The sequence below is a fragment of the Gobius niger genome (genome assembly GCF_951799975.1).
Source record: "Gobius niger genome assembly, chromosome: 1".
NCBI classification, from domain to species: domain Eukaryota; kingdom Metazoa; phylum Chordata; class Actinopteri; order Gobiiformes; family Gobiidae; genus Gobius; species Gobius niger.
Window position 1 is genome coordinate 72,102,334 of NC_136852.1, and position 15,041 is coordinate 72,117,374.

General features: G+C 41.2%; 1 protein-coding gene across 1 annotated transcript in view; it reads right to left on the reverse strand.

Annotated features, from left to right (window-relative positions):
- Nucleotides 1-757: 757 nt before the first annotated feature.
- LOC306977861 (MLX-interacting protein-like) overlaps nucleotides 758-15,041 on the reverse strand; it is a 47,513-nt gene continuing 33,229 nt past the window's right edge. Inside the window, 11 exon segments of the mRNA XM_079576300.1 lie at nucleotides 758-897; nucleotides 2,372-2,501; nucleotides 6,064-6,187; nucleotides 6,255-6,382; nucleotides 6,470-6,577; nucleotides 7,506-7,597; nucleotides 9,661-9,748; nucleotides 11,176-11,244; nucleotides 11,246-11,283; nucleotides 11,387-11,411; nucleotides 11,413-11,808. Coding sequence (XP_079432426.1) covers nucleotides 791-897; nucleotides 2,372-2,501; nucleotides 6,064-6,187; nucleotides 6,255-6,382; nucleotides 6,470-6,577; nucleotides 7,506-7,597; nucleotides 9,661-9,748; nucleotides 11,176-11,244; nucleotides 11,246-11,283; nucleotides 11,387-11,411; nucleotides 11,413-11,808 — 1,305 coding nt within the window. The 3' untranslated portion in view covers nucleotides 758-790.

The window sequence follows — 15,041 nt, forward strand, 5'->3', positions numbered from 1 at the left end:
AATTTTTCCCCCAATTTTGCCTCAAATTTTCCCACTTTTAAAATTGTTTTCTGTCCAAATCTTTCCACTTATTTTTCCTCATTCTTTTCCTGAATTTTTAAATATTTTTCCCCAAATCTTTCACCATTTTTAAAATGTTTTTTTCTCAATTTCCCCCCAAATTTTCAAATTTTTTTTAACCAAAATTTTATTTTAAAAAATTCCCTTTTTTTTTTTTTTTACCATTTCCCCCCTAAATTTCCTACAGAAAATTCCCAATGTTTTTAAACTTATTTTTCCCCCAATTTTTGATTCCCCCCCCCATTTTTTCCCATTTTATTTTCACATTTTCCCCCCAGTTTTCCCCCCCAAATTTACCCAGTTTTGTTTTCAAGCTTTCATGTTTCTTTTCGGTTCCTGCCTGGTTTAACGGTGCTCAGCCCTAAAGTCTAACATCACAGATTCCCCTGAGCAAATACGGGAGCGATTTCACAATAAAACTCATGTCTTTGCATCAAGTCAAACTTTACAAACAAGTAGAAAACTTTTTGGTTGGAAAATATCTTCTCGTAAACCATAGAAATCCACGCGCGCCGTCACAAAGACACTGTGATAAAAACTTCCCTTTTCAACACGAGGCGTTTATTCTTCTCCAACTCAGCGGAACTTTCCCTCGAAACTCGAAGAGAAGTTAAATAGAAGAAGCATCAGAGCGGAAGAGCCGGCTGACAGGCCGCAGTTCAGCTGAGGATGGAGGAAGACTGGTGTACTTGTACTTGTACTTGTACTTGTACTTGCACTTGCACAGAGTCTAGGGGTCTGTCTGAGAGACGGCCTTGAGGGCTTCGTCGGGCAGCAGGGACGGCTCGTTCAGGATGGAGGTCCTGGTGCAGAGGTGGCGAAGAGTCGTCAAAACCACTGCAACAAAGATCACATGTTTTAGTCTCTCATCGGACTTTACTTTAGCCTCTTAAAGGGGGGGTATTATGCAAAATCGACTTTTTCAAGCTTTACATCATGTTATTGTGTCATTCCCTCATTAAAAACATGCCTGAAGTGTTGCCTTGGCACATTCACGTGTTTTTGAGTCATCTGTAAAAACTCTGATGGCGGCCATTTTAGGGATAGGTTTGCCTGAGTCCTCCTAGGAACGCCCCCACCTCCTGGAGACGCCTCCGAGCTTTCCTCACCAGCCGAGTAACCAACCACTGCTCCTCAGCAGAACCCCCTCCCCACTGATGCCACAGACAGCGTGTGGAGGGGGCGTGTCCGAAAGGGTCAGAGGTTCTTAAAGAGACAGAGGCCTATTTCAAGACATTCACTACAGCCATTTTGAGAGGGACATTTTATACAAGGCAGTTATTCTAATTTACTGCATTTACAGACCAACAGAAGGTTTGGTCATCATTGTAGTGAGATATAGACTGGTGCTATGTGATTGAAAAAAGCAGAATACCCCCTCTTTAAACATTTTCTCTAGTTTGGCATTACCCAAATCTAACAGCGTCTTAAAAAAACGCAAAGAAAAAAATAAAACAAAAGAGTGACAAAAATTTGCCGGAAAAGCAACGATAATATATTAAACAAGCGACAAAACACAACTAAAAAGTAACAAGACAGCTACGAAAAAAAAAAAAAAAATAGCAAAAATGTGACATAGAAGCGTAAAAAAAACAGGGAAAAAAGGGCGGGGGGGACGCAAAAAAGAGGGACAAAAACGTGGTGAAAACATGAAAAAAAAAATCTATGAAGAAAAGCCAGGAAAACGTGACAAAACTATGATAAAAAAACGCCTCAAATATGTGACAAAAAACGCATTTGGGTAAAGCCGAACAGGAGATAATGCAGATAAAGAGGTTTAAACAAATTGCACTCATGACCTGGCGACGCTGTGGGCCTCCCTGTGATCCCATGAACCACCGCCCCAGGACTTTAATCTAGTCTTGTTTTTGTGAAGCACTTTGGGTTTAAATGTGCTTAAACAGATAAACTCATACTGCTGATAAAGGAAACACAGTCATTATTCAAAGGGACTATACAGAGTTTAAAAATGTTAAAACCAAGTATTTTCCCCCTACATGTTCCTCCATGTCCTAATGTGTAGAATGAGCTCAGACCTGTTCACCACAACTGCCTCTAAAATCCTGCACTGTCACTCAGAAAGGTGTTAATATAGAAGCTGCAGTTACGCGTATGACCTGAGGTGGCAGTAGTGAGTATAACATGGCTAACTTGTATCCAGCCCCTTTAAATGATGAACAGCAGGTTTGAGGGGAGTCACAATGTCCTGAGTTCCTGTGTGTTTGTTTGTGTGTTTGTGTGTTTGTGTGTTTGTGTGTTTGTTTGTTTGTTTGTGTGTTTGTGTGTTTGTTTGTGTGTAACGGTCACTCACTGGGCCTCAGAGCGGGGAGGGAACAATGGCGGTCCAGCCACTGCAGGGTGGACTGGCACAGCTCGGCTCGGCTCGTGGTCAGCACCGTGCCGTTGAAGGACTCGAACAGAGGCTTGATGATGATGCTGAACTGCGGGGAACGGGGTCAAGGGTCAAACACGACACTTTCAACACAAACACTGCTCTGCTGCCGGATACCCGGGCTCAGATCAGGGCCGTGAGGGGCGGGGCCTGACCAGGACCAGGGCGGAGGATCATGTGGGATGTAGGGCTGCTCCATTATTGAAAAAATAATAATCACGATCATTTTAGTCATAACTGAAATCACGCTTATTCAAACGACTATTTGTTGCCTTTAGAAAAGTCTATCTTTATTATATTTATTTGTTTATTAACCTCTTAACTCCCGCCTGAACCGAGAGGATCTTTTTCCTCACGTCATCAGATTTTTTTTTCCATCATTTTTTTTGTTTTGTATTTTGTATTGTATTGTATTTTTTTTTTTTTTCCTTCAATTTTTTAGCACATTATTTATCACATTTTTGTCACATTTTTTTTTTTTTTTTTGTCACATTTTGTCGCATTTTTGTCCATTTTTTTGTGATATTTTTGCCACTTTTTCATAAATTTTTCGTCACATTTTTGTCATTTTTTTGGTCATATTTGGTCACATTTTTGTCGATTTTTTCGTCATTTTTTTAAATCAAATTTTTGTCATTTTTTTGTCGCATTTTAGTCAATTTCTTGTGACATTTTTGCCACTTTTTCATAAATTTTCGTCACTTTTTTGCCAATGTTTTCTCACTTTTTTGTCACATTTCCATCATTGTTTTCGTCTCAGTTTTGTCGCTATTTTCACAGCTTTTTTCCAGAAGCTTTTGGATTGGGGTAAAGCCAAACTGGAGAAAATGTGCTTGGTTCAGGTGGGAGTTAACGATGCTGAATATTTTCCGTTTTCTGAACAGTCATAAAAAGTACAAATGATTTCAAGTTTGCCTCGATTAAGGAGAGGTCTCTGTTTCCCACCTGCCCCCTGCTGGCCAGCCCTCACACCTGCGCAAGCAAACTGAGCAGCGCGGCCTGATGATCACACAGCGCCGTTTGTTTTTATCTCAGGCAAAAGCACGAGAAATGCACGAGAAATGCGAAGGGAAAATAATCCCAGCGCCGTGAAGTAATGCAAGAAATAAAAAGGTAACACTTTATTCTATACTACCCCTGATACATTGTACCTAACTATATTTAGTACAATGTAATGAGCTCTGTAACAATGTGTAATAACCTGTACCTATGGGATAGATACAAGATGGAATAATATGTATTTGTATTAATCCTAACGGCCTCGTGTCAAAAAGATAAATAATAATAATATATATATTTTTAGATTATGCAAATGATGTAAAAGCTTAGTGTAATAATCAAATTTGACGTGCAATTCATCGAAATTCAAAGTGCAGCGTCTGAATCCAGATTTGAATAGAAGTCATTCATTGTGTTCTTGGGCCTGAATGTATGAACTAAAGGTTCATTCAGACTTTGTAAGACAAAGTATGAATGAGCCTGAGTGTGAGAGGTTTTCTCCAGGGCAGCTCGGCGACATAGAGGGTTCCAAGAACGCACTGGTTTTTATGAATTACGTGAAGATTTAAACTTTAGGATTCAGAAACACAGCTCAACTTTGAAAAGCTTCAGCCCATCCATCCATCCATCCATCCATTTTCTTCCGCTTTATCCGGGACCGGGTCGCGGGGGCAGCAGTCTCAGCAGAGATGCCCAAACTTCCCGATCCACACACACCTCCTCCAGCTGTTCTGGGGGGACCCCGAGGCGACACCAGGCCAGCTCAGAGACATAGTCCCACCACCGTGTCCTGGGTCTTCCACGAGGCCTTGTCCCACTAGGACATGCCTGGAACTCCTCCCGCGGGAGGCGACCAGGAGGCATCCGGAACAGATGCCCGAGCCATCTCAGATGCTCCTTTTGATGTGAAGGAGCAGCGACTCTACTCCGAGCTCCTCCCGGGTAACTGAGCTCCTCACCCGATCTCGGAGGGTGCGCCCAGCCACCCTGCGAAGGAAACTCGTTTCGGCCGCTTGTATTCGCGATCTTGTCCTTTCGGTCATGACCCAAATCTCATGACCATAGGTGAGGGTGGGAACGTAGATCGATCGGTAAATCGAGAGCTTTGCCCCGACTCAGCTCCCTCTTCACCACGACAGACCGATACAGCGACCGCATCACTGCTGACGCCGCACCGATCCGTCTGTCCATCTCACGCTCCATCCGTCCCTCACTCGTGAACAAGACCCCGAGATACTTGAACTCCTCCACTTGAGGCAAGGACTCCCCACGGACCTGAGGAGGGGAAGCACCTTTTTCCGGTGGAGAACCATGGCCTCGGATTTGGAGGTGCTGATCCTCATCCCGGCCGCTACACACTCGGCCGCAAACCGCCCCAGTGCGTGCTGAAGGTCCTGGTTCGTTGAAGCCATCAGAACAACATCGTCCGCAAACAGCAGAGATGAGACTCTGAGGCTCCCAAACCGGACGCCCTCCGGCCCCTGGCTGCGCCTAGAAATTCTGTCCATAAAAGTAATGAACAGAACCGGTGACAAAGGGCAGCCCTGGCGGAGACCAACACGCACCGGGAAAAGCTTCAGCCCTACAATTAAAGCTGTGCAAATGTTGAATAATTTGGAGATGGAAATGAAACAATGCCCAAACATCAACCTGTTCAAATATAAATACAAACAAAAGACTTTTGAAAAGTACAGAAAAGAAGAAATGAGTTGCCACTAGAGGGAGCAATAGAATCAATTTACATTGATTAATTAAGGCAGAGTGTTTGGAACTGTTTGGAACGGTTGTCATTTCTATTGCTCAAAACAAAATAAAGAATGAGCCCCTCCCAACGGGCTCATGAACCTCATCGTTTAATGCACTTTACAGCAGAGGAACATCATCTACAAAATCAGCTGTTAGGGCGGCTGGTGCAGGTTTGTTGATGTGGAGCCACTGCCCTCTTAACTGGCCCGCTCTACACCCGGCTTTTTAACACCGCTCGATGTAAGGGTTACATCATACACTGTACATAATAAAATATATATACAGTAAATAAGAATAATGCAATAAAATGCACATAGATTAACATTGTGTGTGAGTATAATGCGTGTATTAATGTGCCCTTTTGTCATAAAAACAAGTGAGTATGGCTGATATTTGGCATTGGAAACTGAAAGAAATATATGATTGGTCGCTTTGTTACTTGCTTTGTCGGGATCTTGCAGGAAACAAGACCGTTCTTGTAATAGTGTTTGGTTCTGTTATTATGTGAACAGTTCAAACAGTGGTTGTGAGTTTGGTTAGCGTCAAAAAGCTGTTCTGAAAGGAAACGAGTTCTTCATTTTGTTGCTATTGTTCCTTGTTGTTGTTTTGTTTACATTGATTGTACTATGAGAAATTAAAAGTTTTATCATTTTGAGCTTTTGCTTCAGCCCACTCCTTTTGAGCAAAATGTGTGCTCAAAAAGATAAATAAATCATCACAGATTGTAGAGAGAATAAATCACCTTTTATTCTCTTTGTGACCAAGTCTGTGACAAACACTACACACTGAAATCCCCTTTGCTGTTCCGTGTTTTGATTGAAAATAGTGTAAAACATGGACACACGGGTCAGGCAGGAGAAGGATACGACCCAGAACTTCCAGTTCTGCAGCGTGCGCATCTTGACGTACTCGTTGAACTTCTCCTGCATGTGGTCGTATCGGTTCCGTGTCACTGGGACTCCTGTGGCCGGGAGCTGCTCCTGACACAGGCTGTGAGGAACACAAACATCAGCGCTGTGGCCTGAGGGATCATGTGATGTTAGAGTCAGAGATGAACCTGATGGAGGTGTTGAGCTCCTCGATCTCCTCCTTTAGCCTGCGCACCTCCTCCTGCATCTGCTGCCGCTCCTGCTGCAGCTTCCCGATGTGGTCCACGGTCTTCTGCAGTGTCACCGCGTTACTGATCTGCACCAGGAAATCACCATGAACCACGTGAGAAAAGGATTCTGATTCAGCTGAAACATGAGGGACTAAACCAAGAGCAGGAGTTACGTTGGACTGGGACTTGAGAGTCGGGACCAGACTGCAGAGGGTTTTGAAGCCGTTGTTGATGTTGCAGCGTCTCTTCTGTTCTGCAGAGATGTGTGTGGACCTCCGGCTCTGTCAGCAGGACACACACCACATTAAACCAAGAACACTGAAGAAAACTAAGAAGTTAAAGAGGGGGTGTTCTGCTTTTTTCAATCACATAGCACCAGTCTATATCACACTACAATGATGAGCAAACCTTCTGTTGGTCTGTAAATGCAGTAAATTAGAATAACTGCCTTGTATAAAATGGCTGTAGTGAATGTCTTGAAATAGGCCTCTGTCTCTTTAAGAACCTCTGAGCCTTTCAGACACGCCCCCTCCACACGCTGTCTGTGGCATCAATCAATCAATCAATCAAAGTTTATTTATATAGCACTTTACAGCAACACCAGGAGGACCAAAGTGCTTCACAGAAAGATAAAACACATTTAAAAACACCAAATAATTGCAACCTAGACACAATTCAGTGCTCAAGTATTAAAAGCAAGTTTGAAGAGATGTGTCTTTAATCTTGATTTAAAAAGGGACAGGAACCGGTGGAGTGACGACTGTGGGAGGCCAGAGCATCAGTGGGGAGGGGGTTCTGCTGAGGAGCAGTGGTTGGTTACTCGGCTGGTGACGAAAGCTCGGAGGCGTCTCCAGGAGGTGGGGGCGTTCCTAGGAGGACTCAGGCAAACCTATCCCTAAAATGGCCGCCATCAGAGTTTTGACAGATTACTCAAAAATACGTGAATGTGCCAAGGCAACACTTCAGGCATGTTTTTAATGAGGGAATGACAGAATAACATGATGTAAAGCTTGAAAAAGTCAATTTTGCATAATACCCCCCCTTTAACAAAAGACATCTGCTTGTAACTCCACTCTGAATCAGACTGATTTAGGCAGATAGAACTCCACAATCTGCTTGGTTTGCGATGGCAATAAACAGGTTACAGTAAACCGCTGCTGGATGCTGTAATAAACCATATAATGGCTTATAGCAGATTATTACACCAACCTGGTGCTCGTTCTTCACGAGCGGTGAGCCGCTGCTGGACTGAGGACTGGGCACCTGGTCTAAGGCACAGGGAGAGCTCGACTGACTGTGACCTGCAGGGCGGAGACACCATGTTTAAACATATGTTTAATGTTAAAAACAAATGATTCAGTGTCTCAATGACAAACCATGTAGACATTAAGGCTGTGCAATGTGGCCAAGTCTACATTCTTACACAAATAAATATTACTTTTGCTATAATGATTCCTGAATAGAAAACCTGCCCAGCCCCTCCCGTGTTCTACAGGAGAGTCTGGGCATTTACAGCCAATCCCAAAACAGATGTTCTCCAGTCACAGAGGCCAAAAAATGCAGAAGGCTCAGGTTTCAGAGTGAACTTTAAGAAAACTCTTACCCCCTATGCAAGTGTCGTTGAAAGGACTTGCATTTAGTAGTTTTGTTTTAAGGGTTAATATTTTTTGTTGAAATTTATGATGACTCACGTTGTGAATTTATGTTACATTTTTATAAATAAGATACGTTAATTTGCCAAAGGAGTATTTTTATTTTTGTACCGCAACTATTGCGAGATTTTTGGTTTAGTGTAAGAGGCTGCGAGACTTGCATTCGCCCAGACATGCAAAAGACTTTGACCGAGCCAACCGCAGCAGCGAGGCCAATTGGCTTGTTGCGCGGTGCGGCTATGCTAGTTCCTCTGACCTGAAGGTGTGAGCGCCTGGACTTCCTGTCTGTTTTCTTTTCCTGGAATAATAATCATATTTTCTAAAGATTATGTTGTGGGCGGTGAGTTCCCGGTAGATGATCATTTACTGTGTTCAAATCATGAAGTTCAGATCGGAGACGCCTGTGATCATGAAGGATTGAGAGTTTGTCTTGAAGCTAAAGGCTAACATGCTATAAAAATATATATAAAGGCACTATTTCAAGTTGTGTAATGTATTAACCGCTTAACTCCCACCTGAACCGAGCACATTTTCTCGACGAAAACAATGATGGAAAAGTGGCAAAAATGTCACAAAAAATTGACGAAAAAGGGACAAAAAATTGATGAAAAAGTGGCAAAAATGTCATAAAAATATCACAAGAAATTGACAAAAAAATGGCAAAAATGTGACAAAAAAATGACAAAAAAGTGACAAAAATGAAAAAAATCTGATGACGTGAGGAGAAAAGATCCTCTCGGTTCAGGCGGGAGTTAAGAGGTTAAATTAGCCTTTAGCTTCAAGACAAACTCACTGATCCTCACAAACATAAACGTCTCCTCTATGGAAATATTTCTACCAGGAACTCACTGGTCTGAGCTCATCTTAATGGAAATGAATACGAACAGGAAGTACTAGCGCCCACAGCTTCAGCTCAGAGGAACTAGCGTAGCCACATTGTGCAACAAGCTAATTAGCTGCACAAGGTATTTTTGTTATATTGTGTTCAATTATTTTGTATATTTGTGAAGTACATTGGTCTAATTATTGTATGTGTGTTTGTTTAGTATGCACAAGACTGAAATATTTGCTGCCCAAGAAACTCCGAAGTGGCAGGCGGCCACGAGGCAGCCATTTTGTTTAATATATTATTTTCCCTGTGACTGGACTATGTCTAAAGAATTGTATTTCATGTCCCGTCCTATAGTTTTCACGGCATAAACTCAAGTAAAGCGCCCGTCTTTAAGAAGCCGTGCCTGTGTTGTCATTACGGAGCACACCCTACATTAACTGAGTGCATTTTCTCAGTTCGGCTTTACCCAAATCTAAAAGCTTCTGGACTGGAGTTTTACAGCCTATAGGCCAGTGTAAGGCCTCATTTGAAAGCTCAGACCTGCAAAACTGAGTAGCTTTTTTGTTGCGTTGTCGCCACATTTTTGTCGTTTCTTCATCGCTTTTTGAAACTTTTTGTTGTGTTTTTGTTGCTTTTTTTGTCACATTTTTTGTAGTATTTTCATCCTTGTTTTTGCTGCTATTTTGAGGCTTTGTTCAAGAAGCTTTTAGATTTGGGTAAGCCAAAGATGGGGGGTTGAGGTTAAGCACGTGTTCATTTGGCAGAAGACGGGACAGACCTTTGAATAAAAATAGAAGAATGTGTTTTAACTCCAGATAAAAACCTTCCACCATCTCCTCGTACCTGTTACAGTAAATATTATATTTTGGTTAAATCTTACCGGCCCTGGAGCTTTTGGAACTCTTGCCGTTGTCGTTCGGTAAAACAGAAGATTTCGGGGTTTGTGACACGACGTTAAAGCCCGGAGACTAAAACAGAAAAAGATCAGATGAACCTAAACGTTTACAGAGCAGATCCTGAAACACGTCATAAAGAAAGTATTAAAGCGCAAAGACAGACAGACAAAAAAAAGTATCGAAAGCAGGAAATGAGAGAAACAGTAAATATTTATATTTTTGATGCTGTTGTTCATCAAAAAGTGAAACACAACTTGGAAAAAAAGTACAAAAAAAAGGGGGAAATTTAAGAAAAAATAAATGTAAAAAATGTGAAAAACAAGTGAATAAATTGGAGTAAATTTGGGGAAAAAGTTGGGGAAAACATTTTAATTTTGGGGGAAAAACGTGGAAAAAAATATGGAAAAATTGGGGGGAAAAAATAAAAAAATTGAAGAAATTTAAGGAAAAAAACGGGGAAAACAAGTGAAGAAATTGGAGTAACTTTGGGGAAAAAGTTGGGGAAAACATTTTAATTTGGGGGGAAAAACGTGGAAAAAATTTGGAAAAATTAGGGGAAATTTGGGGGGGAAAAAATTAAAATTGGGAGAAATTTAAGGAAAAAAACTGGGAAAAACAAGTGAATAAATTACGGTAAATTTGATACAAATTTTTGGGGAAAAAAATGATTTTTTGGGGGGAAAACATGGAAAAAATATGGAAAAATTGGGGCGAATTTGGGAAAATAAAAAATGAAAAATGTGGGAAATTTAAGGAAAAAAATGGGAAAAACAAGTGAATAAATTGGAGTAAATTTGGGAAAAATGTTGGGGGAAACATTTTAATTTGGGGAGGAAAAACGTAAAAAAAATATGGAAAAATTGGGGGAAATAAAATTAAAATTGGGAGAAATTTAAGGAAAAAAACGGGGAAAACAAGTGAAATAAATTAGGGTAAATTTGGTAAAAAGTTTGGGGGAAAAATTATTTTTTGGGGGGGAAAAACATGGAAAAAATATGGAAAAATTGGGGCGAATTTGGGATAATAAAAAAATGAAAAATTTGGGAAATTTAAGGAAAAAATGGGAAAAAAAATTTGGGGGGGTAATTTTGAAATGGAATGTGGAAAAAAATGGGAAAATGGGGAAAAAACAAGGAAAATTGGGGGAAATTTAGGGGAAAAAAATCAAGAAAAAAATCCCCCCAAATTGAAAAAAAAAAAAAAAAAAAAAAAAGGTCAACAAATGGGGAGAAAAAATAAGACAAACTTGGAAAGGTGTTTTTTTTCCTGCCCTTTTGTCGAAGTTTCTTGGTTGTTTCACCTCAAATGCAAAAGAAATTAAATGGAATCAAAAGGAATGAATGAACATTATTAATCTGTTTTATGTTTCTATATGACAAATACTTTAGCACAGTATCGAAAAAGTATTATTCAGGTATCGGAATCGAAAACCAAGTATCATTAAAGTACAGATAACAAACAAAAGGGGTTTTTGGAGGTCATGCTCTAGTGGCACTTACCCCAGAGAGAGGAGAGGAGGCGATGACCACCCCAGTGTTCGGGACCACCTCTGCCTTCAGATGTGTGGGGGGTAACGATCACAGCATTACCGTGACTGGAGAACGGCCCTGAAACACAGACCACACAACCTCACCTTAGTGGCACACACGTGGTTCTGGGGGGGGGGGGGGCGCGTAAACAAAGCACCAAAGCCAGAGAGCCGGGCAGTACCTGTGAGGATGAGGTGCTGGGCGGGGGAGAGCGTTAGCCGGGGCGATCCTCTTCACCGGGCGGATCTTGTTGGCACTGACCGGGACGTAAGGCTGGGGGAGGGCAAAAGTCTGCGCCACAGGAGGGGAGGGCATGGGGGCGAGAGCAGGGAGCGGAGAAGACGTCTGCTGTACGGACACAGAACTATAGTCCGACGCCGGGACAGTGGGCGGGGCTTCGTCCAGCGAGGGGGGAGGCGGGGCCAGGGAGGACAGGTCGTGGGTTAAAGGCGGGGCCACCTGCTCAGGATACAGAGGCAGGTAGCTGGGCTGGAAGTCCGCGGTGGCGTCGCCTCTGTTTGGGACACCGGGGGGGGACAGGAGCAGGGCGTTTGCAGACGGCAGGTGGTCGGGGGGGAGCTGGATGGAGGACAGCAGCTCAGCCTGGAGAACGGAAGCCATGAGGAGCAAAAATCATGTTAACGTCGATGAATTATAAAAACAAAACCTTTTCTTACACACCAGATTACAAATATACCAGGGCTGGGACTTCAACGTGTTCATTTTTTCCCAAGCTGGACTAATTTAGTCTTTAATAATCGTGTTCCTCTGCTTCATGGAGCTGCTCCACATGAACAAAGCTCAGAGCTGCTCCTTTGGCAGTGATTGTAAATGATCTGAGGCTCTTTCAGACGCTCAATAGAAGTTTGGATGATTTTAGTCTCTCCTTTTCATTTTTATTTAGTCTTATTTTAGTCGACTAAAATATCTGGACATTTTAGTCACAGTTTTAGTCTCATGAAAAACTTTTAATTTAGTTTTAGTCCAATTTTAGTCGTAAAAAATATCACTTTGACTAAAATTAAAACTAAATATTTTAGTCGATGAATTAAATGTTTTCATTTTTTTCATTTTTTTCATTTATTTCATTCATTTAAAAATGCAGCATTTAGCATGAATGAAAAGGAGCGGAAAGAAGTAAAAACTTATAATGTCCGCCCCTTATCAACACAAAATCATTTACAGTGTCATATTTTTGTAACATTGATAATTTTACATATTTCTTAAACACATCGATGTGTTTCAAACAGTCGATGAATTTAATACTGGCTGGAACTCCCGAGCCGGAACCTTTCTATTTGCATGTTTCTGGTACGCCCGTATATCTGACGCACATCCGCCCACAACAGCGATGGACGGAGCCGCTTCACGCTAATGTTAGCGTTAGCCTCAAACAAAGGCTCCAGCCACGCCCACTCTGAGCCACAATGACCCTCGTCAGGATAAGAGATGACACTTTTTATGGACCTTTAGCTTTATTTATTCTTTACTTGTATATAAATGTGACATTATTATAACTATTATAACAGATTAACAATAATAAATACATTTGTTGTTGAACTCATGTTTCTCTAATTATTCAATCATTTGATTTGATTTGAGCAATTATTTACATTATTTACATTAATATATTTACATTCATGTCACATGAAGCCAAAGAAAAAAGAATAACTCAAAGGGAGTCGGCCGAAGCAAGAAAGCTTAGATGTGCCGACCCCATATTCAAGATACTATTATGCGCTTCAGGATTTTTTGTAAGAGAAAACAAACAGTAGAAATATAAGATAAATATATAACTCATAAAATATAAATAACTCACACTACTCTGCAGTGGTGGGAAAGTTCATTTTCTACATGAACTAGTTCAAAGTTCAGTTCACAAATTTCAAAATGAACTAGTTCGTTCATAGTTCATAATTGTTTATAGTAAATAGTTTGTTCATAGTTCCAAAAATGAACTAGATCATAGTTCTTTATTTTATTTTTCAGGCCATTTTTGCCAACCTTGGGAGAGCTGGAGAAAGTTGACTTCGGCCATGAGTCAAACATATTATGGCCTCCTCACTTTCATGTCAGCCTGTCACTGTTTTCAAAGTGGATTTTGGATATCTTTGCTAATCATATTTTATTTTATTATTATTTTATTTATTATCTTTTTTTTTTTTAAGTTTAATTGGTAAATTATTAGTGGAAAATGAAGCTACAAATATTCAATTGCATTTGTGTTAATTTGGTAAATTAATCATGTGAATAAGATTGTTTTAGGAGCTAATTTGTAGTTTAAAAAACTCCACATTGTGTCTTTATGTAAATGAGCGGCACCGCGGAGGAGTGGCAGACGTTACACAAGGGAAACTCGCTTCGTGATCTCACTCTGTGGCTGCTGCGGGCACCGTGCGGACCCGCTGGTTACCCGTGTGCCAGGGCCTGTGCCAGGGCCTGTGCCAGGGCCATAAACAGCAGAGTTCACCCCCACAGACCTGGACACAGTCGGGCCGTGGGCGCAGGGGCGGAGCGAGCGCGAGCTACACCGTGGACCCGCCAGAGTTTAGACCCGCTGGTAAACTCACACGGCGGTTTTATATTCACTGATATAAGAAATCTGGCACCAAATTGAACGAACGTAAATAGAACGAGAAATGCCGTTCACGGACACCAGAATGAACGCGTTCAGGGTTTCGTTCATCAGGCAGTAACACTGTGCGTTCAGTTCACGTTCGCCCAAAATATGAACGCGTTCAGGTACATCACTGCTACTCTGAGTTTACCCATCAATGATTTACACATATGTTGTTGCAGATTTCAATAGTACAATTGTTGATTAGCAGTAATGATAATTCGAAGCATTTAGACGTCACAGGTTGAAAATCTGATGGGACTTACAAGACAACTTACAAGTGTGGAAATTATTATTATTATTTTTATCATTACCTATATAACAAACAGTCACCATTCGATTGATTTACTTAGTAAGTATTACATTTGTCTTAGTGTTTTTGATATACATATATAAATATATACACACATAAACATACAGATATATGTATACATATATATACACACACATACTGTACATCACTAGCACACATATTTATTATACATATTATCATCATTGCATTATTTAGGTGCAAAAAAGTGTTGTTTTTGGATTCCGATAAATTGTGATTGATTCATTAATTACAGACCTGTAATTAACACTAAAACACACAGTGGGGAAAAAAAGTATTTGGCCAAAATCCAATAGAATATCTATGTGAAACTGACCAAATACTTTTTTCCCCACTGTACATGTGTATTACACGAGTATGAACAGGCTAACCAGTAGGTATTTACCCTTTTGCCTGAACCGAGTGCATTTTCTCCAGTTCAGCTTTACCCAAATCTAAAAGCTCACGCCAATAAGCCAGAGCAACGTCTCATTTGAAAGCTAAGTCCTACAAAACTGATCTAAACGGATCCCTTTCCTCACGTTGTTGTCGTCACCTTGACTTTTTATTTTTATTTTTTAATCAAATCTTTGTCCTTTTTTAACAGAGAGAGCGATAAGTGCTGTCGGGCCCCGGGGGAGACAGTTCTGCAGGAGTCGGACAGCAGGGGGCGCCGTCACGTCACTGGTGTTGATAAATGATGTTTAAATCTGTTTGAATCAGTTTCCCCGACGTGTCACAACAACGTCTCTTCTGTTGCAGCGGTTTCAGGTCTGACGACAGGAATGTGAAACACTTTTCCTTCCTCGTTTTGTATCATTTGTCTCAGGAATAGTGCGACACGTGAGCGGGTTCTGCAGATTTGACTTGTTTACAGACAAAAGTGTGTCCTCGGGCGGGACGAGTCTC